The sequence below is a fragment of the Eulemur rufifrons genome, chromosome 16 (genome assembly GCF_041146395.1).
Source record: "Eulemur rufifrons isolate Redbay chromosome 16, OSU_ERuf_1, whole genome shotgun sequence".
NCBI classification, from domain to species: Eukaryota; Metazoa; Chordata; class Mammalia; order Primates; family Lemuridae; genus Eulemur; species Eulemur rufifrons.
The window spans coordinates 72,871,637-72,897,746 of record NC_090998.1 but is presented as its reverse complement, the minus strand read 5'-3'; the positions used below and the strand labels follow the sequence as shown (position 1 = coordinate 72,897,746).

The window sequence follows — 26,110 nt, the reverse complement described above, 5'->3', positions numbered from 1 at the left end:
GATAAAGGAGGTGAAGGCCCCAAACCCCTTCCGGCACTCTTGGTAACCCAGATGCACGGACTCAGCCTGTGCCAGGGTGCTTCAGTAGCGCCCGAGGCCCAGATAACATATTCCTCTCCGCTCCCCACTGCTTCCACCCCACAGACAGTTGTCCTACTTGCGTCTACACAATTAGTCGGCACAATGGGGTCCTCACACAAGAAGGAGGGGCCGCCCCCAAATCCCATTATTATCATTATCGCTGTCATTAGAGCCGCACTGGACCATAAAGAAGTGTCACCACACAGACCTCAAGCTTGAGATCTGCACGAGGACACATCCCGGATTGGAAGGAAAGGAACAACGATCTTCTGTCCCAAATTGCCTTCCTGGCCATTCCGCTAAACATGGCAATAACCTCTGAAGGGAGAGATCTCCAGGTTCAGGTGTTGGCACGGGTGTCCCCTTCTCAGCGAGGCCTCCAAGACGCCCTGGTTAAAGCTGTAACCTCCCCCACCACCAGCCAGAGCTCCCCACTCCTTTTCTGCATTTTCTTCATACCACTGATCACTATCTGACACGTCCTCTGTTTCCTTATGTATTTGGACACTGTCTCTCATCCTTCATGTTGCGGGTTGAATAGTGCCCCCCAAATGCATGGCCACCCAGAACCTCAGAATGTGACCTAATTTGGAAATAGGGTCTTTGTAGATGAAAAATTTGCAGATTTTTGAGAGCAAACCATCCTGGGTTGAGGATGTCGATGACTGGTGCCTCTCGAAGGGAAAGGAGGAGATGTGGACACACACGGGGAAGGGGGACATGTGAAGACCAAGGCAGAGATGGCGTTGTCCTTCCCAAGCCAAGAAACACCAGGAGCCACCAGCAGCTGTGCGAGGTGAGGAAGGATCCTTCCCAGAACATTCCCCGGGAGCCCAGACTGCTGGCCTCCAGAGCTACGCGACGATACCCGTGTGTTATTTTAATCCTCCTGCTTTGTGGGAATTTGCTACGGCAGCCCAGGAAACGAAAACACCTCACTAGAAGGCCCCCTGTGTTGTTCACTGCTAGAGCTTAGCGTCCCGGTGCTCAGGACAGTGTCTGATGCATGTTAGGTGCACAATAAACATCTGTTAAATAAATGCGTGGAAGCTTAAACTTTCCAGGTGGAGCCGTTTCTATAACTCAAGGGGGCCCTGAGTTCCATCGTCTTTCTCATGCACATCAATTATCACGATAGTTCCATCTGGCCATGTGCTCTAGGCTCTCCTGTCTCCTCCCGCTGCCATGAGGGATAACGTCTCTCTTTTCTTTCTCTTCCTTTTGCTACAGTGGTGGATAGAGCCTTGGGACTCAGAGCTAAGCCTAGAGCTGAATCCTGGTTCTATACTTGTGTAGCCTATGACAGGCAGGATAATGGCTCCCCAAAATGTCCCCGTCCTAATCCCTAAGAACTGTGACTATATTAATTTACATGGTGTCTTAGTCTGTTTTGTGTTGCTATAACAGAATACCACAGACTGGGTAATTTATAAAGAAAGAAATTTATTTCTTACAGTTTTGGAGGCTGGTTAAGTCCAAGGTCTAGGGGCCTGCATCTGGTGCGGACCTTCTTCCTGTGTCATTTCATAGCAGAAGGGCAAAAGAGCATGGGGGGAAAAGGGAGGGGACGGGGAGAGAGAGAGAGAGAGAGAGAGGGGCACCAAACTCATCCTTTTATCAGAAACCCACTCCTGCGATAACTATCCACTCCTGTGATAACAGCAATAATCCACTCACAAGGACAGAGCCCTCAGGACTTAATCACCTCTTAAAGGTGCCACCTCTCAATGCTGTTTCGTTGGACATTAAGTTTCCAACACGTGAACTTTGGGGGACACACTGAAACCACAGCACATGGCAAAAGGGATTTTGCAGGTGTGATTAAGTTAAGGATCTTAAAACGGGGGATTATTTTGGATGATCTTTGTGGGCTCAGTGTAGCCGCAAGGGTCCTCATTAGAGGAGGCAGGAGAGTCGGAGCCAGAGAAGATGTGAGGACAACACAGAGTTCAGGACCAGGGCGATCTGAAGATGCCACACTGCTGGCTTTGAAGACTCAAGAAGGGACCGAGAGCCAAGGAATGCAGGCAGCCTCAAGAAGCTGGAAAAGGCAAAGGAACAGACTCTCCCTACAGCCTCCAGAAGGAACCCAGCCCTGTCTACCCCTTGATTTTAGCCCAGTGAAACCCATTTCAGCCTTGTGACCTCCAGAACTGTAAGATAATAAGTTCCTGTTGTTTTAAGCCACTACGTTTGTGGTTATTTGTCACAGCAGCAGTAGGAAACCACACACAACCTGAGCCTGTTTTCTTATCTATGAAGTGGGGATTGGAATAGCACTTACTTCACAGGGTGCCAGGAGGACCTAAGGTAGCATGGCAGGGACCGTGCGGGGCAGTGTCTGGTGTGTGACGAGCATGTTCTTCTCCCTCCGTGCAGCCTGTCTCCCGGCCAGGCCTGGGCTGCAGGCAGGCTTCCTGTGGAAGGGGCACCGCAGCCGCCTTCAGGAGGATGAGCGGGCACAGCCGGCTGGGCTTTGCTGCTGCAGAGCTCTCGTGGCCCTCTCTGCCGCCTGGAGCCCCCCTCTCGTGATGGCACAACAGCAGAATGTGGCCACGAGTGACCGTGCACCCTGGATCGTCTTGATAAAGCTTTAAGGCAACAACACCCCGGTGGGGAGGGCCCCCTTAGGGTGCATGATTGGCCCTGGGGGGGCTTGAGGAAACAGCGTCACTTGGAGGAGAGACCTCAAGACAGGAAAGCAAGGCCAGGCAAGGAACTGGGATACGCCCACAAGCAAACCATTCCACTCTTTTGGTTTGTTACTCTGGTGTCTTGGGGACAAATATGTTTAGAATTCAGATCTCAGTTTTCTCTCCTGTGTTAAAAATCGCCTTCTGTTACTCCCAGCCCTTCAGAAAGGCTGATAGGGAGATGGCCACGGAGCCCTGCTGGGAGGCCGGGTGGAGAAACGATCTCTTTCACAATCTCGTGTGTGGGACAGCCTAACAGCAGCTGAAGACCTAAAAACAGCTACCAGGGGCTGCCTGAAGGTCTTCCAACTGTCGACGTGGAAGAAACATGGGGAAGAACATGGGCGAATGATAAATTTATACAAATAATCAAGGGGAGCGCGCAGACGCCTTATAACCAGCACGCTCGGGGCTGTCTCCCCCTGTCAACCTCGTACGTGCCCTGTGCAGGTGGAGCGTGAAGGGACGGGTCGAGAAAGGCAGGCGTGGCCTTTCCTGCACGGCCCATTTTCTGAAGAGGACCCAGCCCTGATTCCATTTTACGTGACCGAGACCAAGGCAAGTAGAGCCCCATGGTGGCATTGGGAGAGCCGGGGAGGTACCTGAAATTCAGAGAAGTAGCCCCAAGTCGATGACTCAGGAAGAGATGTGCCATGAACTCCCTCTTTACAAAACACACCAGAGGAAAGCGGCCCTGGGAGGCGGGAGAGCATCTTCCCCCCTGCGGTCACGGTCATCTTTTTAAATCACAGATAGGACCATGGCCACCCTCTGCTTAAACCCTCAGTGAGTTCCCAGCACCCACTAGCGACATCCACAGGCAGCGCCAGCCAGGGCCTCCATCGACTTCCCGCCTTCTGGAGCCAGGGCCCCAGCGACAGAGCTCAATCTGCCAGTCCCAGGACAGGCCGCTCACCCTGCTGGCTCTTCTGCCTGCAGTGCCTGCCACCCGCTCTTCCCTTGGTGAAAGTCTGTGCAGGCTTCCAGGCCACCTCCTCTCTGAAGCCTTTCCCAGCCTCGGGGACAACCAGCGGCTCCCTCCTCGGGCTTCCACTGTGACAATAGCTGACACTACTTTAGTACTTGCCATGAGCCGGGTACCGGGCCTAGGACCACGTACATTAACTGATTTAATCCTCTCAGCGACCCTCTGGGGCAGGTACTCTGATTGACCCTGCTTTACAGAAGAGATTTAGCACAGAGAAGATAAGAAACTAGCAGGTCACACGGAAGCCCAGATTCGATCCCAAGCAAGCTGCGTTTGGGACCTTTACTCTGTCCTCTTCAGCTGTCCTGCTCATGGTGCCAGCGTGGAAGTCAGCCCCCTGCATTTCCCATGTGGCTCCAACAGGCTGCTCAGGCTGCTCCTCCTAATTCCCTACTCAGCAAATGGCGCCTCTGTCCATCTGGTCACCCCAGCCAGACACCTGCACTCCTTCCCCTGTGATCTCAACGCCGAATTCGCTGCAATAACTCAGCCCGCTGCAAGCTCTGAGACTCAGCGCCGGCATCTCTTGGAAGCCTTTCCCCATCTCACATGGGTGCCCATCCTTTGGGGTCCAGCCTAGTGCCTCGTCCAGTGCCTGGGACACAGGAGGAACCCAGGACACGGGTACATGTCCCTTCTTTGTTTTCTTTGTGAACACTTAGATCAAAGGAGAAAGAATACATCTTCCGGAAAAACAGTGGCCACCTTGATATTTTATTTTTCATTTTATGGCCCTATTTTTAGTGTGTCAGACTCAAAGGGGAATCCAATTAATCCCCAACTCCTGTCAACTCTAGCTTCCATTAGCTCTCTAATCCACCCACTTCTTTCCATCACCACTACTAGGACTGTAACTCAGTCCCCAGCCTCTCGCTGGGTACAGCCACCTGCTACCTGATCTGCCGGCCTCCACTGGGGTCCCCCCCTCCAGTGCCCCTTGCACCCCAGAGTGCTTGTCCTAAAACACTCATCTGATCTGCTCACACTTCTAATGAAAGCCTTGCTATGGCTCTCCAAAGTCCTTCAACAAAGTGCAAATTCTTTAAAGTGGCCTGCAAGACCCCTCAGCTGCCCCTGCTTACCTTGCCTCCGCCTCCCTTGCCCCCTCTACCTCCAAGCCCGTCCTTGGCTATAGTGCACGTTCATCCAGACCGAGTGCAGGCAGCCTCTGCTATAGCTCCTGGCCTTTGTATGGCCTGTTCCCTTAGCCAGCTTCCCCTGCCTCCCCTTTATCTCACTGATATGTGCCTACACTTCAGGTACAGCATAGATACCCCTTCTGCAGGAAGCCTTCCCTGACCTTTTAAGTTTGGATTAGATTTTATGTGCCCCTCTCCCCCCAAAATCCTACACTTCCTCTATGCTAGCCCTTATTACATTCTATTGCATTCATCTCCTTTACTTATTGATATATTAGATTATTATCCCCAATTCTTCAATCCCTCCTGTACTAGAATTACACATCTGCACGACCCTTTGCCATGTGCCTCTGCAGTGTCTCCCGTGAGAGCAGGCGGAGTGTAATTCCCTACTTCACGGATGCTGGGCTTGGCTATGCAGCTTGCTTTATCAATGGAATGTCAGTAAACACGATGTGAGCAGAGGCTTTGAATGAACTGCCTAGTCTAGCGTGGTCTCTGGTGCTTCTGCTGCCTGCCGTAAGAGGAGTATGCACAGAATGACAGACATGAGAAACAGACCTGAACTCAACCTGCATCTGGACGCTGACCCTGCCCTCCTCCCTGCAGCAGACAGGCAGATCCACGAGCAAGGAAGATAAATGTAAGTAAATCCGTTCTCTTATAAGCCAGTAAAAATGTGGAGCTGTTTGTTAGGCAGCATTAGTGGAGCAGAAACTGATACACTTATCTATATCCCTCACTAGATTGAAAGCTTCATGTAGGCAAGAAAGAACTGTACCCCAAACACTGAACATAGGGCTTAGCATGTCGGAGGTGCTTAAAAAGTATTTGTGATTGGATATAGGATTGAATGAATGAATGTTGCCCATCGACAGGTCTGCCTCTCTAGCTAGCATGAGCGTTCCTTAAAGCCAAGAATGGCATCCGATTTCTCTCAAGACCACCTAGCTATCTCACTTCCCACATTGGGCTCTTGCTAGGTATTCAATAAATATTTGTTAAAATTAAATAAGTTGGATTTTGTGGGCTGGCTTGGGAATCAACCCTTAATTTATGACATTGTTTCTGTGGGAAAATGCATTCCTCGTGCCAAACAAACTTGCAAATGAACTTTTGGAACCTCACCCGTTCATTGGTTCAGGATTGCCAGTTTTGTGGAAATCCATAACTGAACACATGTGTGCTGCTTTGCAATATGGGAGAAACTGAGAAACCGCTTCCAAACCCAAGATATTCAGCCTGCAAAAATTCCCTTTCCACCCACACAGACAAATTCAGCACAGGTTGGATTTGAGGTTCCAACAATAAAATACTAGACTTTTTAGAGCTCATTGTTTATCTAATTGCTTTTTATCTGCTTATGCTGCACGCCTATTCTTAACACCCGATCTTAAGGAAGTTAAGATAGTTTCCTTACCTCCCCCCACCACCACCAAAATCTACTCTCTAGACACGTATGCAAGAAAACTCAACCTTCTCAACAGAGAAAATAAATTATTTTTCTAAATAAATCTGTGACATTTAAAATAAACATAGTGGGATGCTCTACAGTTATAAGAAAACATCCCCCTTTAGAATTCCTAATTTTGAATGGTACTGGGAGCTTACCATGAGTCACAGATCTGAGGCTTAGTTTCATTCCGTCTTAGGCTGGACCACGCCAGTTTGAAACCAAGTGATCTGACATGGCAGTGGGGGCCATCACTGCATGACTTCAGAACGTCATACTTAAGACACCAGTCTCCACCTGCCATTGGTAGAGTGTACCCGTCACTCAATTTACCTCATTCATTTAACTTGTGTTTTCTGAGCACTTTTCAGTAAAGGGAGAGGTAGAGAAATAAAGTCATTTCGGATAGTGATGGGCCATGAAGAAAAGAAAACTGTAATGTCACTGTGAGTGAGGTGAAGTGACTGAAGACTGGGTAGTCAGTGGAGAGAGATGTGTGTTCTAGGACCAGATGATCAAGAAAGAGCTAGCCCTGAAAAGAACTTGGGAAGGATAGTCCAGATGGAGGAAATAGCAAGTGCAAAGGCCCTGGGGCAGGAACATCCTTGGCATATTCTTGAGTCAAGGCGGCTAGGGGAGACTAAACAAAGGAGAAAGAGGCAAGAGAGGTCAGAGACATACTAAAGGGCAGATCATGTGGAGCTCAGCGTGCAAGCCCTGGCAGTGAGGGAGTCAGACTGAATTCTAAGACGGAAAGCCAGTGGAGTGGTTTATTAAGGGGAGTGACATAATCTGATTTAGATTTTAAAAAGATCACTCTTCTTGGAACATGTTGGGGGAGGGGTGAGGGAGCAAGAGCAGAAGCAGGTGGCAGGCTTTTATTTCTATACCGTAAAACTCACAGCCAGTGGTCAACACAAGCCCTGATATGCTCAGTCTCTTCTCTGATGGCTCTTTTGACCATCTCAATCTTACCAAAACCACTCTCCCCTGAGGACGCAGCTCCCTCAAACCCCTCTCACGGGCTTCCCGTCATTGTTGTTCATGATTTCCATTTCCCTGCAGATGACTGATCCATCTAATACTCTGACAACCACCTTGGCTCCTTGACCCCTCTCTGCCAATGCTCTTGCTCTCCATCCTACTTCAGAGACACAGTCAACCCCTCAACCTTGTCATTACCAATAACTCCACTCCCTCCATGACCTCAATTTCAAGCCCCCAAAGTCCAACAACTCCCCTTTCCAGTTCCCCAGTTCCAATAATTCTTAAACCCAACCGTCACCTCCAATGCACAGATCCTACCCCCTTTTCACATCCCTCACACCCTCCTCAGAGCCAGGGGTCCACTATTACACATGTCAATATCATGGTCCATCCCTTGCATGCACCCTCAGCTCCCTGGTCCCTCCTTCCCTTCTTGATGCATTTTCTGGCAAAGCCCCAAAACTGGCTACATCTAACTTTCCCCCACTCTATGACTACATCACCAGAGCTGGAGCTGGCTTGAAAAAAGCAAAACCACGCTCACTGCTCTCACTTCAAGGGCAAGACCACCAACCTCAAGTGGGCCCCAACGCTTCCTAGCGACTGTTCCATATTTCCCTTCTCTGTTCTCTCTCCCGGTCTTCTAGTCTACTCCTGCTCTCTCTTCTCTTCCCCTACTTTCACTGGTCATAAGTCACCGAAGTGATGTGAGCAACATGGAAAGACATAGCATACGCTGATGTGCCTCCCTGTGCCTGGGCCCAGAGTCTTCACCTTCCTCCCATCACCAAGGATGCTCTGCCTGAGCTCATGTCTGAGGCTGGCCCCCCGCTGGTGTACCAGGTCATGTTTGCTTTCATCTACTGAAAGACAACACTCCATGACTCTCTCTTCTCTCCCCAGCATCATCAGTTTCTCCCTCTCTACCGGAATTTCCCAGCAGCCTGGAAAGGCACTGTTATTTTGTGCATTTTCAAAAGACAAAACTCTGCGAACTCCACTTTCTCCTTTGATGTGGGCTCCATTTTTCTGCTGCCTTTCTCAGGAAAGCTCCCCTCAGGAGTTATCCCTGCCACTGTCTTATCTTCACATTGTCTCTTGTGCCTTTAGTACCACTCTTAACAATGGCCTTTGTCATGATCACCAGTCACCACCTGCTAAGTCCAGTGGACCGACCAATTCTCTTCTTCTCCTGTTTGGCCTCTTGGATGGCTTCCCCCTCCTCTCTTCCCTTGGCTTCCATGGAGACCGCCCTCCCCAGGTCTTCCTCTTCCCTTTCTGGCTGCTTCCTCTTCATTTCCCTTTCCATTTCCCCTCCTTCTCCCAGCCCCTAAACCTTGCAGCACCTCAATGCTTAATTCTCGAACTTCTCTCCTCAATCTATACTCACTCCTTCATCTTAGGGTTACAGAAGCTTAGCGCTTCTGTAACTGCTATCCCAATACTACCAACTCCCAAATTCGTGTCACCAGTTCATCTCCCATGAACTCCAGAGCTGAGCTTGTCAACACAGGAGCCGGCAGCTCCGTGTGGCTGTTTAATCACCACCATCACCAACCCTCTCGAGTGCAGCCTGCATGCAGCCTTACCATACAGACGGGGCTCGAAAAGACTATGGCAGGGCTGCTTAGTGAGCGTGCAACAATAAAATGCCGTTCTCCATCAGCTAATTTCTTAAACTCTAGTCTCAGCCCAGCAACGAGGAGAAAACGTTCCTACCCAATTACAATTATTCATGAGAATTCTCTTGGCCCTTGCTTCGTTTGTCAGCCAGTGACTCGGACAGAAACAGCCGGGTAAGGAAGCACAGCAAAAGGCAAAGGCAATTATTCCTCTTGCTGCAGCTGGGATTGTGACTTCTTCCCTGAACTCTTCATTAATTCCATCCTCATATTTTTAGTTTGTTTCCTGAACCTCTGGCTTCCATTGTATGCCCCGCTCTCCCTCCATTTCTCTCGGCTTCCTCCCCCATCAGCTCCCCAATTCTCTCTCTTTTCTATCCCCAGACTGTCCCCTTGTTCAGCCTTCAGCCTCTCTCCACCCGCTCTGCTCTTTCTTATCCTTTTCACCTTTAAAAACCGAAAGCACCCAACTGACAGACACTGTTATGGTTTTTTTCCCCCCTTTCCTGCCTGAGCTGCAGCTACCGCTTGCTCCTCCTTTGCTTCTCCAGCAAGAGCCTGAGTACTGGGTTGCCATGGCAACGGCGAATCCAACCAGGCTGGTCCCAGCGACGCTAGGAACTGCCATGGCGAGGAAGCCGCCACAAGTCGCCCCAGAGCCTAGCTGGGTCGTGAACATCGTAATTCAAGACCAGGCTGGGCAGATTCTGCCCGGAGACTGAGGTTGTACATCAGGCCCGCAGCTGTACGGTGCGTTAGGAGACGGCGCCATCAATAATGAGGCTTCCAGGGAGCGAACAGAATACATGACATGATGGGGAAGCATTTGAAAGTGTTCAAACATCTCTATTCTTTTATCGTCTCTGAGGGCGCAGCTTTTGCCTCCCTCCTAAATCTTGGGGAACTCTGCAGAAAGTAAAAACAAATCTGCCTGCTTTCTCGCCCAGGCTCCCCGATGCCACACACCTGTCCCCTCCCGCCCCCCGGCAGGGTAGCCCTGAGCGCCAGGTCAAATGCTTTAGCAGCGCTGACCCGGCTGGAAACATTTTCGAGAATTCATTAGGATCACACAATGAGATTTTAGAGATCGGTTCCCCCAGGTGGTTGGAACGGATCGTTAAAGTAGGGCAACAAGTGTTCTGCCGAATGACACTTTTTCGAAAACGTGAGCTGGTGAGAAAGAATTCAGGAAATACCTTTGCTGTGAATGGCACCAACCACAGTGAGGGTCTGTTGCTGTTAAACACGCCGAACAGGATTTATGTTTATTGCAGTTTGCAACGCGAATTCTCCGCACCTAAAAATAAAGATGACAGTAGTTCCGATGGAATCATAAGCAACACCAGAAAAACGACACCACCTTATCTGATGAAGGGACCACCGGGAGCATGTTTATCAACTTGAACTGCCAGTGGCATCGGGCAGTGGGTCTCAAGTTCTCGGATATGAAGCAGTCCTATCTGAACCCCCCGGGGGGGCCTTTTGAAAATACATATCCCCAGACCCCTGCCGCAGGGACTCTCTCCAAGTCTGGCGGCGGGGCCTAGGAATGTGCATTTGAAGAGCTCTCCCAGGTGAGTCTGACGTGCAGCGGGGTTTCGGATCTGCTAATAATGATTTCCATAGGGATCATGGCATCGGGCCACCTGGTTTTCATACAGAGACGGTGTGTGGCCAGTGGCATTTTGGAAATGAGCATGTGGGAATAGCAAAGGCTCTGCCCTGGGAGTGCCACATGTCGGCACTGCATGTGGAAATGACGAGGACCAGGGATGGGCCGCCCCCCACCCCTGTCGGGGGCAGCACCATCACCTCAGCTCCTGGCTCACTTCTTTTATTTTCAACAACCTTCCACTGGTGTTGAAAATGAAAGAAACAGAGAGAGTATTTAAATCACTTCTCTGGCCCTGGAGGTGCGTCTTCCAGTTGTCGAGAAACGGCCGCCACAGAGCGGCCCCCGTGCTGGGCAGGCCCGGGCCTCTGAGGCCATCAGCCAGCCTCCCAGCGGGGCAGGGCGGGCAGGGAGGACTTGTCCGTCTCAAGGTGCATTTCCCGCAGGCAAAATCGCAGGGCAGGTAGTCAGGAAACCTGTGGAACTCATTATGCCAGGAAGTTGTACACGCTAGAAAGTTAGAGCAACGGAGAGTTCCAGAAGGCGCTTGTGAGAAAAGCAGGGCATATGCTGAGGAAGATCCGAGGACAACCACGCCCTTCCATTTCAGCCGACCTCGGTGCTGCTGACAGATGCAGCCGGCAGACCACGGGGCTGAGCCAGAGTTCACCAGAATGTGGGTATTTCCTTGCAGCTCACAAAACATCTTTTTAATTCTGAGGGATTTCGATAAGTGTCATGTAATCTCTCTAACCTTGTTTCTTCATCTGCAAAATGGTGAGGGTGCTACCGACTTCCTGGGGTTATTACAAACATTGTCTGACACTTACTAAATGCTTGATAAATATTGGCTATTGCTATTATGGGAGAAAAGGGCTCCACAGTCCAATCAATGTAAACCTTTAGGCTGGAAAAGCTACATAGGGTTTCCTGAGCACCAGGCTCCTGAGAGCCTTGAAGAGGCTGAGCACCATGTGCTCCAGGAGGGTAGAGGGAGTCCCAGCTGGTCATGGGACAACTTTTGCTCAGAATAGTCAGGGGAATATGAGCCCCCAGAACATTCTTTGAGAACTACTAGTCAATGTATTTAAACAAACATAACCATGTAGAGGAGAGGACACTATAAATACTACATTGGACCTGCTCTCTAATTTAATAACATACTATAGTGACTGTTCCACATCAATGCATGTATCTCCATACGATTATTGTTAAATGTCACATACTATACCATTTTATAGATAACCCGTGGCTTAGTAGTTTGGCTGCTACTATCTCCCCAAGAGTCTAGGAAAGAAAATTCCATAGGTTTTGCCTCTCTAGTGGTGACATTTGCTCAACCAGAGTAAGCTACTAGGGTCTTTGGCAGGAATAACCAGCTCTGATGCCCAGTCAAAAATTCTCCCCAGGACTTCAGGTTTTGAATGACCAGGGACTAGAATTCTTTGCCTTCCAGAAAGTGAGGACCTATCAACTGGTGGTTTTCATGGTGGTTCCCAGCTAGAGTCCTGGGTTCTGGGGTTCTGTTTCTATCATAAGGGAAATAATGGGGACTTAGGAATTGTTTGCAATATTTCAAAAAGCTGAATGGAAAAACATGCACAGATTAAGCAAAATTTCAAGTATCTTCTCTTTGGGCTGGAATTTTATCAGCTCCATGTGGTAGCACAGTCATTATTCTGACTGGCAGTTTTGAGATGCCCTTGATAAATAAATCCTGGGAATGGAAATTGTTATTTAATATGTGCAGTTTGTTGAATAGATAAAAATCTTTCAAATATGGGATCCCCAGGGAAGAAACATAATACAAAGTGTTTGAATGGTTGGCATAGAAGATTCTGTATGGTGAAGGACTGGTTTACAAGCTGTGGGAGATACAGACATGACCATCTCAATATAGTCGTTTTGGTATAACTGACTTTTCCATGTGCAAAGAGCAATATGGCCTTTTAAAGAACACCAGAAACTACAAAGTGTTTACATACCTACTCTGTGATTCAAAAAGCACATGTAGAGTGCTGTCACTGCTATTTTCCTTAGAATGACTGACAGGCAAAGAATGGAAAATGGGGGTGGGTTGAGGGTATCTGTGACATCCTTTATATAATTCTGCAAGTCTCAATGATCTTCTTTGCACTTTGTATGTTCAAATGGTCATGGGTCAAAACTACAGAGCCAGAGAATGTCCTGTTTATAGTTTTCACAAATTTGGGATTTGATCTCATTTATCACATGCTTTGGGATCAGGATGGAGTTTTTGTCTTAGCCCTGCAAAGACTAGCATACATATATACATATATATGTGTGTGTATATATATATGTATATGTCCTTGAGCAAGTTGTTTAACCTTTCCAAGTCTTAGAGCTTATTTATATATAAAACAAGGATAACTCTATCTCATGAAATTATTGACACATTTCACTAACACTGTTTATTATACGTGCATATGTATGTGTGTGCACACAACTCCATGCATCTAGACAGAGACCATACAAAGAGCAGTGAGTAGTGCCCAGTCAGTAGGGACTCAATAAAAATTAGTTTTCTTTCCCCTTCTCTTGAAAGCAGTTTATAAGGATGAAGAAAATGTAAAAGATATATTATTTTTATTTCAGTAAGCAGAAACAAGAAGAACAACTAAAACAGCCAGATAAATTAAGAGAGGGAGGGCAAGTAGCATATATTTCCTGGTTCATGAATGTGTATGAGACTGTGGCCTGATATTAACCCCAAATTCCAAAGCCAGCCCCACTGGGTATATTCATAAATGCATCTCACTGTTCAGGGCCCACACAGTAAATGTGTAAATTTAGTTACCTTGCTGATTATGCGCCCATTTGCAAGCACACCCTCCTTTGAAAAACCTGGGACTGGAAATATAGCCAATAATAAAATTGTCTAAATAGGTAATATTTCTTGCTTACTTACTGACAGTCAGTAAGGTTTTTAATTTCCTGCCTGAACCACTGTGGATCTTCTCGAAGCCTGCAGCAGTGTTTAAACTCACTAGTTCAAAGTAAAAGCTTTTCTACTAGACAATGACATCAATTAAATAATTTTTATTCATAAGTCAAAAGTGATGACTAGTATTTCTACCTACCTCTTTCCCGGCTGTCAGGTAGATGTAGATATTCTTCACAGGATCAGGAACGAGTTTGTAGAAAACAGGTGTTTCCTCTTTAATTTCATAGATAACCTCTGGACAATTTGAAGTCAAATTCTCATCAAGTATAACCTATTTTTTTTTTTTCAAAAAGAGAAATACAATTTCTATTCAATACTTTGAATAGCAAGGTGCCAAAACTTGTAGCTTAATCCTCCTAAAGCTACATCTTTTCTTACTACAAATACTGGCTAAGGTGCCACGTTCCTTAAATCCTCCCCTCCTCTCACTCAGTCTTCAACACAGCTGGTAATGACCAGCACAGTGTTTCTCCTTTTGTAGAGGACAAAGTCACCAGAAACAACTAACAAACAAAAGAAAACCACTCTTCAATGCTGGGGGAAGCCTGCTGCCCACACTTTCTGACCATGTCTGGCCCTATCACAAGCCACAAGTGATAGCTTCATTAATACTGTGCCAAGACTGACTTGCAACTAAAGGAAGTAGCTCCTACATATATTTGGATGGGTTACTCTGATAGTCATGCATTTTAAAGTAACCCAGATAACTTGACAAGTAGGTGTGTGTTTATATATAAAATATAAGCAAGGGTGACTCAGTACTCAGTGGCTTTGAAATTGGATATACTTGAGCTTTACTCATCTTCAGCCAACAAATATCTACTGAACACCCCTTGTGTATCAAGCAGTGTTCTAGGTGTTTGGAAAATGGCAGTGAACACAATGGGGAGGAGACTGGTCCTGCTCTCATAGAACTTATATTCGTGTGTGTGTGTGTGTGTGTGTGTGTGTGTATGTGTATGTATGTAGGGGAGTGATAGCAGACAATTAACAATTAAAAAAGTAAATTATAAAATATATTAGAAGGTGATAAGTGATATAGGTCAAAGTACAGTGAGGTTAGGGGATGGAGAATGTATGCTCAGGGTAAGTCTCACCGAGGAGGTGACATTTATTTAGACTTGCAGGAGGTGAAGGAGTGAGTCATTCAGACACCTGGATGAAGCAAGTTCTTAGAAGAGGCCGCACCAGTGCAAAGACCCTAAATGGGAGGCGGCCAGTGTGGCTTGAGTGGAGTCAGGTAGAGAGGAGTGGGCAGTGGGGTGGGGAAGTAACAGGGGGCAGATAATAGTGGGTCTCACAGGCCTGTGTAAAGATCTTGCCTTTTACTATAGATGAGGGAGAGGGAGCCATTGCAGGGCTTTGAGCCAAGGGGTGATAGGACATGGTGGGGCAGAGTTTGAAGTGTGGCTATGAAGACCCAGTGGGAGACTATTACCATAATCTCAGAGAAATATTAATATAATGGTGTCTTGGGCTTGGGTCTACATGCTGGCTACCCTTTAAGAAGTTGTGCTACTTTGAACTAGTAACTTAATTAACCTCCATGGGCCCCAATTTCCTTATCCCTAACATGGGGTTAAAAATGCCTTCCTTATACACAGGTTTTATAAAAATCAAGTAAGAATTATGAAAGATGCTCAGCACATAATCAATACTCAATAGATAATAATCTATCACTAGATTGCAAGCTCCTTTTGGGTAGGGTCCACATCTTAATCATCTTTATACCTGTCCCCTCACCCAATACAATACCTTGACAAGTTAAGGTGACCAACATTTTGTCAATTTGAACTCATCTAGATATATAATCTATATTCAGTGACATTGGGCAGACGGTTTGGAAAGAAAAAAAAATTGGCACCTGAGATCCTTTTCAGACTAAGTCTACTTTGATGCATCTACTGTACCCACATATCCTGATGGCAGTTAGGTATGTGCTGTTTAGCCAAAGGCTCCTTATCAGTGGAGCACACAGAGCATCTTCCTGCATGCACCCCCCTTTCCTGGCTTTTTCCCTACGATCAATGACTTTCTTCCGTGATCTGCTTGGGTCAACTCCCAGGTGGATCTGGTGCAAATAGTGACTCACTCAGAGCCCCGGGACTGTTCACCAAACTCAGTAGCAGCTTTGTAAAAGTCAATCTCACTAACCAAATATATCAAATATGACTTTTAAAAAGCTCTTCTTCAAACAGAAGCAGTTAGGTCCCAAGGGAGGTGGGAAAGGTCTTTGCCTCAAGTCACTGTAAAATGACTCTATAGCTGTACCACCCAATATGGTAGCCTCTAGCCACGTAAGGCTATTTAAAGTCAGTTCCTTGGCCACAGCAGCCACAGCTCCAGTGCTCACTAGCCATCTGTGCCATAGGCTACCATAGTGGAGAGAGCAGATACGGCACATTCCTGTCGTCACAGAAGTTCTGTTGGACGACGCTGCCCTACAGGAAACTGTCCATGGACAAAGCCAAGGGGTAAACAGGGTCAGCACTGGCCAAGGTGTGGAACGATTTTAAATACAACTGCCTTGGTTCTTTTGAGTTTTGATCAATGTCAATGTATTACCTTAAAAAATGAACACATACAAATTAAAAATATTTGAGAGTGGTGGGTCAAACTGTTTTTCTTTTTGCTAGATTATGCAAAGAGTGATCTCCATAACCCCAAGGACAGGACAAAATAATTTTAAAGACATTTTTGAGTCAACTGGAAAATTTAGTTATACTGACTGGGTAGCAGATAATTCTAAGGAATTGCTGATAATTTTTTTACTTGTGATAATGGCATTATGGTATAACTATTTAAGAAAATGACTGCAATTTTTTAGGGATGCATAATAAAATATATTGAGGAAACATGCTATAGTGTCTGGGATTTGCTTTCAAACAAGAAAATAAATAAAAGCCTAATTTATGAAATGCCACCACTCATTCATTTTAGGTGAATTAGGGGCTGCACTGCAGGTTTTTTGGGGGGGGGGCTTATTTTATTTACTCTTGGAGCGTTAATGCAGATGGGCAGAGCCTGGAAAGATCTAGTTTAGTGCAATATTGGTTTATTTACGTACGTCTTAGAGATAAAACATCAGTATTCTCTCCAGAACTCTGAATTATGGCAAGGAAATCTTTCTTTTATTTTTTATTTTGTTTAAGTTACCAAAGTGGCCTGTGGGCCAGGGTTTTCCAAACAGTTTTCTGAGCAAGCTACTTAGCAAGGCCCGCACTGAAGCTTGTCCTGATAACTATACGTGCTGAGTTCAAGTTGGTATGTTTCATCCATTGTGCCAGTGGGATCTCTTTAAAAGGCCATTGGTATTATCTATCAAGATTATGAAGCACATACCCTTGGACCCTGCAGCCCCTCATATATATGCGAAATGACATATATTCATTACAGCATTGTGTTATAAACAAAAGATTGAAACAACCTAAATGTCCAGCAATAAGGACATGGTTAAGTAAACTATAGTATAAATAATGAAATACTGTTAAGCCATAGAAATATTTAGAAAGCTCTTTATGTATAATATGTTATGTTAAATATGTACATATATTTGTAACTATAAATATATGTACACATATATAGGTATATATAACATATATATATTTAATGTGTTTCATGTTTAATAAAAGGGGGGAAAGAATATTTTCCCCCTTTTGCTTGTAGACAGATATAAAGTATTTCTGGAAAGATACTCTACAAAGATGAAACTGCTATCATCGGTTGCCTTGTAAGTCAGGAACAGGTTACTATATATTTCACTATACACTTTTTTGGTTCTTTTGAGTTTTGAACAATATCAATGTGTTACCTTAAAAAATGAACACATACAAATTAAATTTAAGCTGAAATAAAAAAAAAAAAGAAATGTTAAGGACACAAATGTAAGATGCATGAAGAAAATCTAACTGGAGAGGCTCTTTGTTATTGACTTATAAGAGTGTTATAATTGATGTCAGATGTGGGTGTTTAGAGTAGTATTTTTCATTATAGTAGAAACATTTTACATTTTATAAGTAAATTTTGTTTACCAATTACATATTAAGGTAATAAAATATAGTGTATTATGAAAAAAAAATGTTTGAGGGTGAGTGGGTCAAACTGTTTTTCTTTTTGCTAGATTTGCAAAGAGTGATCTCCATAACCCTGGTAAGACAAGAGGAAGTTTTAATTTTCATCATATGGGTCCCAACTGTGCTACACAGAGGGGTTGGGAGATCTCTGCTTCTGTGGTCCCCGGAGTCTCATCTCTCTCAGATGACTACAGGGCAGGTTTTTTTTTTTTTTTTTTTTTTGAGACAGAGTCTCACTCTGTTGCCCAGGCTAGAGTGAGTGCCGTGGCGTCAGCCTAGCTCACAGCAACCTCAAACTCCTGAGCTCAAGCGATCCTCCTGTCTCAGCCTCCCGAGTAGCTGGGACTACAGGCATGCGCCACCATGCCCGGCAAATTTTTTTTGTTTTTTTTTTTTTCTATGTATATTTTTAGCTGTCCATATAATTTCTTTCTATTTTTAGTAGAGATGGGGTCTCGCTCTTGCTCAGGCTGGTCTCGAACTCCTGAGCTCAAACGATCCGCCCACCTCGGCCTCCCAGAGTGCTAGGATTACAGGCGTGAGCCACCACGCCCGGCCCAGGGCAGGTTTTTAATATCACCTCCCACCCCACACAGCCCCAGCCCCAGCCCCAGCCCAGCCTGGCCCACAAGCACCAGTGGAACACATGGACTCTCTAATTGCAAAATCCATGAGAATATCAACACAGAGAAGAAAGCCAACAAGACTGGAGCAAGGGAAACATTCCTTCCTTGGCTCAGTTTAGGTGGGCAGCCTCGGAAAAAGAACATGATCAGTGAAGCGATGCAGGAAGTAGCAGTGAGTCACAGGAACCCAAAATGGGTTGAATTTTGCATAAGAGAAATCTCATCCAATTCACACACACTCCTTGGGCACGATGTGGATTTTTATCTATTGCTTCCAGGATACGACCTTAATATAGATCTAATCTGAAGTCAATCTGCCCCTCTTCCATGCATATTCTTATATATGCCTTCATCCTTTGAGTCTCACACATCACCTCCTCTGAGAAGCTCTCCCTGATTGCCTGCCTACTGTACCCCTCCCTGTCACTCTCCACCCATCACTGTGTTTTCTTCATGGCACTTTTCACTATCTGAAGTGTCTTTATCACTGATTAATCCATTTACTTGTTTTCTGTCTTTTTCTTCCCACCAGGAGAGCAGGGGCATTGTCTGTTTTGTTCACCTTTGTATATTCAGCACCCAGATCAGTGCTTGGCACATAAAAGGTGCCCAATAAATATTTATTAAATGAAAAACGACTCCATTAGCATTCAAGATTTTATAGGGCTCTTCAGCTTTTTCCAGCTGAAGCCTGTGTAGAAAACAAATTTTCCCTGATGGAGAATTTCAGTTTGTGTCAACATATTGTTTCTGTTGACATCTTCCTGAAGCCTCATGGTAGACTATTAACTAGCCTTGGGATTTCTGTTGCATACAAAAACTCCCAACCACACTGCTGAAATTAACCGAGCGGAGGCTTCCACACCGCACAATTGCAGGACAGGTTCAACATCACCCACGGAAAGGATACCATGGTGAGGAAAATGAGGGGGGAGAAAAATTAAACAAAAGGCTATTTCTTTTTTTCTTGATGATTACCATGAAAGGGAAAAGCCACAGGTGTTCAAAAAGCTAAAATATTTTATGCCAAATTTCTTTTTGTTTTTCAATGCTTCACTCTGTGGGGCTAACCTGTTGAACGGCAAACAAGTCAATCCTCTCATTTATTTATTTATTTATTTTCCATAAACAGTTGCTGAGAAATGCTGGGCGGGAGACTTAACACACACACATGTGCACACATACATGAACACACATGCACACACACCTACAGACATGCACATATATGCACACACACATGAACACACACATGCACACACACATAGGAGAAAGCAAAATAATTATCTAATAGGGTAATGTGCCTCTGTAGTTAGGAGTAACAAAGATGAAATATAAAGATTAAGGCTAATTTCTATTTTGTTTCCAAACTACTTATTTCAGTGTGAGTAGTAAGAGAAGCATACAGCCTGAACCACAAGTTCTAGATTTGTGGATTATATGGGAGGAAAAGTTCCACGTTGCAGAGCCCTGGCAAACTCTCAGATTGGAATGAATGAGGTAAGGGAGAACTTGAGATAGGCTTCATGTGACATTCTAAACAGCCAATGCCGAAACCCACTTCCAAGTTTTGACACTTGCTGCTGTTTTTATTGGTCCACCACCCCAACTCAGCTGTCCCCACCACCCACGTCTGGCCCCAGGTCCCGTCCTGGTTCCCCAGGGCCTCCTTTTTCTTATTGGAACATTCTGTGGGAATATAAGTTGACTGTCTTCAAAAAACATTTTTTTTTTTTTTTGGTTTTCTCTTATGTTCACTGGAAAACTTTAATCATCAGAGTCAAGGCGGACTCTTCAGATAGTACCTAGTTTGGCTTCTGTTTGAATTCTGTCTGGAAAAACTTTCTGGAACTGGTTTAATTTCGCTTCATGGTTTGGATAAATGAACTCCATTACTGGCAGTACAGTTCTAGGGGCCACACAGGCAGCCAGTCCTGACTCTAAGCACGTGAGAAGTACTGTAAGGCTGGCGCTGGGGACGGAGCGTGATAGAGCTTCCGGCGTCCTGAACCCTGCTTCGGTCCCAGGGATGTTGGGGAAACACTGGCCTCCCACTGCTGGAGCCCTTGAAAACATCAACTGGAACCCAGAATTCCTACCTTTCCTTTAAAGGAGCCCACTGGGGTAGAGCGGGGATCCCCAGGGGGTTCAAAGGCCCCCACGAGACACACACAGCCCCCAGAGGAGAGAGCTCTGCACGGAGCTGGGCTGCCAGAAGGCCACCCCCAAATAGTAACAAAGTAAACCACAGAAGCCGTGGCCCCTTCTCAGGAAACCTCAAACACCTGCATCCTGGGATCAACCCAGATACCCCAATATTAGAAAGAAAATAAAAACCAGTTCCACAGACTCTACCTAAGCCCTACAGACTATATTTTAACTGTTAATGCAGTTCAGTTGGGGGATAGAAGCTTGGGCTCTGGGGATGGATTGCTTCGTTCAAATCACCTTAAGCAAGCTACCTAACCTCGCTAAGCCTCAGGTTTTCTCATTTATAAGGTGGGGTTGGTGATAGTCTTGACTCGTAAGGATTAAGCCAGTTAACCCATGCAGACGCTGGTTCTGATGCCTGGCACATGCTAAGAGCCCAGAAATGTTAGCAATTTTTATTCCTTGCCCGCTGCCTTATCTTTTATGCTTTACAAGAAAGGTTAATGGGCATGCATAAAGTTACACATTTCAAATTTCATGCATATTTCGTTATTACTTCTTTTACCACCTGGAAAAGCTCAACATATTCCATTCTGCCCTTGAAATAAGGACAATTTTCCATGTGCAACAGAGTCAGCTTGAAGGAATCCAAACCACATAGGATGGACCACAATCTGGAGAAAGAGACGGGCGTGTGTTTACAGAAATGCACAGCCCGCGCGACACGTGCAATGTGAATTCCCCAAAGCTGAGTTCAGTGTGGCCATGCTTTTCAGCTGATCTCAGTGGAGATGCTGACAACTAAAAAAATTATAGTATGCAATCGTGTTCAGAAAGGAAGTAGAATGTGGAAATAACCGGGGTGGGGGGCTGGCTAGACATAACCCGCCTGACGACCATGATCTCATGACCACTGATAAAAAAGCAGATTAGACGTTCTCAAAGGACTCTGAGCTCTGAATTCATTCAATGTTTCCAAAATCTTAGGACTAAAGACAGGAGAGGGAGGACTTAACAGGAAAGATATTAACACATTTAAAGTCTTTAGTTTCTCCACTGATCATCAGTGAAATCTTACCTTTGGACATAGTGCCGCCTTTCTTGGAAAAAATGCACGCATCTTTAGAGACGCTTTAAAAGTGATCCAATATCTCAGCTTAAGTGCAAAATAATGTTTCCAAATAATAAAATATAATACAGCTATTTAAAAATACTGTTTACAAAGCGTCTGTAATAACATTTTAATATAAGCATTTTCCCTAATTAACTGAAGAAAAGAGGGTTGCAAACTTGGAGAGAGTGTGACTTTAGCTATGTAAAAGAAGAATCCCAAATGGTGACAGCAGTTGCCTCTACATGACACAATTAGGGGTCATTTCTTCTTTGCCTTCCTTCATCCCCTGCTACTAGGCAACTTTCTGTATAAGCATATATTACTTTTATAATAAGGAAGTTATTTAAGCAATGTGCCGTTTAAAGTGGCACCAAATTAAAACTCCATAAGGTCTGCAGAGATTTAAGAGGTCAGGTTTTTACTGGTGGTGATAAAAAAAAACAGCAGTTGGCCCCCACTTGCAGTCTCCTGCCTCTCATCCAATCAGGCATAGACAACAGCGCCTGGCGAATGTCAAAATGCTGTCAACTCTTGATCACTCGGAAACTGATGAGTCAGGCTGCGGGTGATCCAAGCCCTCTTTCTTCTCCTCCTCCCACTGTCTGCGAAGGGCTGGGTTTTGTTTTTCGACACTCATTAGTTCCTCCACACTGTGGCTTAAGAAGCCAAGCTTGTGTCGATCAATGTTCATCTTTTCTAACAGTTCTGGTGACAAGCCTGGCAAGGGCGAAGCTCGAAGCTTTTGAATAAAGGGATTTGGGGATTATGCATGGCTTCCAAATCATCTGCACAATCCCAGTCTTTGGGACCTTGGATAATTTCAGGGGCTGCATCCAAGAATCTGCACACAGGATACAGGAGGGAATTACTGGGCTATCCTAGGGAGCCTGGGCGCCAAGTCAGCTCAAATTCCTCCCTCACGACCTCCTTCTGAGTGAGGGAAGCTCTCTCTTTTGGGGGGAGGGTTAAAGCGCAAGAAGTTATCCTGCTAGTGAGGTGTTCCCTCAGTCAGATGGTCTGCCGTCTTCTCCTACAGACCCAAGGAGCATCGATCCCCCGGGGCATGGACTCCTGTCAGCATGCTTCCCTCTTGCCCCCAGACCCGCAGAGAGTGGCTGCCCATTCTAGGGGCAGAGGTGACAAAGTCCGTGCAGTATGGGGGATATTAGTGCAGTCTCTGAAGTCGCTCCAGGTTGCAATCCCTGCTCTGTCCCTGTGTGACCTTGGGCAAACCATCCAATTTCTCTGGGCCTCAACTCCCTCACCTGCAAAGTGGGAATAGCAGACCCACCTCACCGAGTTGTGGAGAGGACTGAATTAGCTAGAAGGTGCAGAGTGACGTGGCATATAGGAAGCACCGTAGCAATGTTAGCAGTCACAAAACAAATGAAAAGCTAACCTCCCCTGTTCTTCAAACCCCCAAACGATGCCACAGATGCCACTTCTGAAGGGGGACCCCGTGCAGACCAGCCTCCTCAACAGCATGAAGCCGCAGCTCGGGCCCACCCTCCGGTGCACGGCCTCCCTGCAATCTGGCCAGCTGCACACGAACTCGCTAACCTCGCTGGGGTGAACCAACAGGACAGGCAAGACCAGGCCGTCCCATGGGGAACTATTTATAGCCAAGTGTTCCTTCACCTCCAATTCACCATGGAACAGTTTGGTTGGCTCAGCTTTGGGGAAACAGTGTTCTTGTCAAAACAGTCATCAAAAATATCCCAGATCTGAAGAGATAATTGGTGAGGAGGCCCAGGAAGGATTGATAGAAACTTCTGCCAGGCTAATGTGTCCAATCAGCCAGACCAGGTTGGTGTGGCTACAGATGTCACCCAGAGACCTGTGTAGAATGACTGATGGGTATTTACCCTTCCCCAGGAAATAAAGTTAATGCAACAGGAAAGATGATCAATGTATATTTTAAAAGAATGTGTATACAAACAAACTCCCTCCCATATGTTACTGGGTTTCCTCCAAAGAAAACAGATTAAATCAAATGCCTACCAGGCATTCAGCACTGTATTAGGCTGTGGAAATTCATCAGCCCCCTTCTCAAGAAGCTTAAAATCAAGTTGGGAAGGCAAGACAAACACGGTGAAAAGGTTAGGTGTCAGAGCAAGACATTTGTAGTGATCAGAAGAATGAAGTAGATCATGAGTATTTCAGGAGACGAGGGCAGAACAAGACCACTCCAGGCTTAGACATCATCAGAGAGGACGCAAGGTTTGAGCTGACAGACTTAGAGACCATCAGAAGAGAAAAGGGGTTTTCTAGGTTGTCTAGTATAATCTCATTTTCCAGATAAGGAAATGGAGGCTCAGAGAGGCTAATCAATTCACCTAAAGTCACACAGCTAGTCATCCGTGGGAGAGCAATTGGGATAAGTGATCTGTTAGCATTCAATTAAGAATCTGAGCCTGAGAGTAAATGGGGTGGCTGCAGAGAGGCAAGAAATATCAGTCTTGGGTGACAGAAATAAATCAGTTCCCAACCACTCATGTGCTGGAGGCCACAGGAGGCGTTCAATAAATGCTTACCAATGACATTGATAAGATGACCACTATGTCATTTTAGACAAGTCATTTGGTATCTCTGATTTTACCTTCTCCTCCTCCTCCCCACTGCCCCTCCCATTAGTGAATAAAAATCTCAACTTGACCAGGGTGCATCCATACAGGGGGAAAAAATAGTCCTCCCAGATAAAAGTCAGGAGGAGTCTCAAAGGATTTCACATCTCTAACCTCTCCTGTCGTCTGTGTGGGTACAAAGGGCAGAAAACAAACCCCCTCTGTGGGTGGCAAGTGGGCTGGTGGGGAAGGAACACCTGTTTCTTCTTCTTTTCAAGCCCTATAATCTCTCATGTCTTTGAAGTTGTGAGAAATCAGGTGCTTTGTACATTTCCATTATAAAGGAGATAGAACTGAAAGGTCACATGCCTCAGGAAGGTGAGTCAGGGATGGGGTAGGGGCCAGACCCCGTTTACCTCACCCAAGCTGCTTATGAGTAAGGAAGGGAAAATATCTTGGCACACTCCCAGGAAGCAAGGGAGCTGGGACTTCATCACACGGCCGGGGGTGCGTTATTCCGTACAGATTTCTGGAATTTCTTCCAGGCCATTTCTAGGGGTCTCTGAGGAGTTCACAAAGCAATTGGTATGGTCTTGTGTATAAACCCAGAAGCATTAAAAAAAATAAAAATAAAAGCAAAACGCAAAAAGCACAAAACGGATCACTATTAAAGTAGACATTTGAAGAAGGCACAGAAAACCAACCTTAAGTAACTGGCCATCTCCAGTCCCCAAGAACAAAACAGTCCTGTTCATTACCACAGTGCCATAAACCGATGTCAGGTCGGAATGGATCAAGGTAGATGATGCGATTGGCTGTACTCTTTCAGGTTGATCCCCTTCTTTCTGAACATGCACACAAACGCACAAAAAACAAAATGATCATTTTTAACAGCGATACTTCTCATGATACTGATACAATGTCACTCAGGCCCTCCTAGGAGGGAATCCCACTTCTGGGCCCCAGATACATTTTCTTAGACAAGATCCCTAGGAGTAACCTTTCATTACCTTGATGTGCAAAATCACCGCTTGCCCTGTCCGGGGATCACCCTTGTTTAGCCCTTGTTTGCTACGTATTCACAAGTGCTAATTGCCAGGAGTGAGCCGGCTATTCATTTAACACTCCCCCAGCTGATATACGAAGCTGAGCTCCACTTGATTGCCAAGAGACAGCCCACTGCTGAATTGGGAGGGAAACGCACTTATACTTGGCTGTTTTCAGGATCCTGCCGCCAATTCATTTTGGCTAGGCGCTGGCTTCTGTGAGGTTAAACACAAACATTCCCCAAGATGTGCCACGGGCAATCCTGATGGGTGTGATGGCAGAGAGCAGGGATTCTGCATTTGCAAGAAGAGTGCCATGGGAAGCCCAAAGACAGGGCAATGAATTGGGGGCAGGGGGTGGTGGTTAAAGGCAAAGATACAATCGCGGACGCTTGGTAAGACACAGCCACAGAGCTAAAGAGGAACCAAGTAGAAGGGCTGTGATACTCTTAAAGAGGAAACAAAAAAGCATAACTCCCAACCCGAAGGCATTTAAATTGTCTGAGGCTCCGAGCACATATAATCACATGCTTGCTCCTGATCATTAAATAAAGCCCCTCTTCAAGCCCAGAGCAGAGAGAGTGTCGACCAAAATGTCTTTTTTCTTTTTTTGTGTAAAAGGAATGAGTGTTCCATGCTGCTTCCTGCCTTCAACGACAGGAAACTGAGTTTGTTACACAAATCTCTGGAAGATAGGGAGCTAGAAAGAGCCGTTGCCGTCTGCAGCTACTGAACACAGTGTGATAGCATACTTTATCTGCCAGAGCTCAGCTCCCAGCTATACTAAGGTTCTAAAAGGCGCATTGAAGTTGTAGCCAATGAGAGCGCTGGCAAACTTCAGTGAGCAACAGCAACTCCTAAAATCACCCTGTTTGGGGAGGAGGAGGCAGGCAGGGGGAGGCTAAGACTTATTAACTTCATTATATTATTGCCAACAGTGTTTATGTCTTTCAATTTATGTCTTATTAAATATTCATTATTTTTAAACCCACCAAGTTT

The 26,110-nt window shown here is 45.8% G+C and overlaps 1 protein-coding gene across 1 annotated transcript in view; it reads right to left on the bottom strand.

Moving 5' to 3' along the window:
• Positions 1–26,110, bottom strand: part of PLXNC1 (plexin C1) — a 136,671-nt gene that overhangs the window by 92,271 nt on the left and 18,290 nt on the right. The window contains exons 2-4 of the mRNA XM_069490067.1: positions 24,770–24,910; positions 13,677–13,811; positions 10,160–10,260 (exon numbers count right to left, since the gene is read on the bottom strand). Of these exons, the coding sequence (XP_069346168.1) occupies positions 10,160–10,260; positions 13,677–13,811; positions 24,770–24,910 (377 nt within the window). The remainder of the gene's footprint in view (positions 1–10,159; positions 10,261–13,676; positions 13,812–24,769; positions 24,911–26,110) is intronic.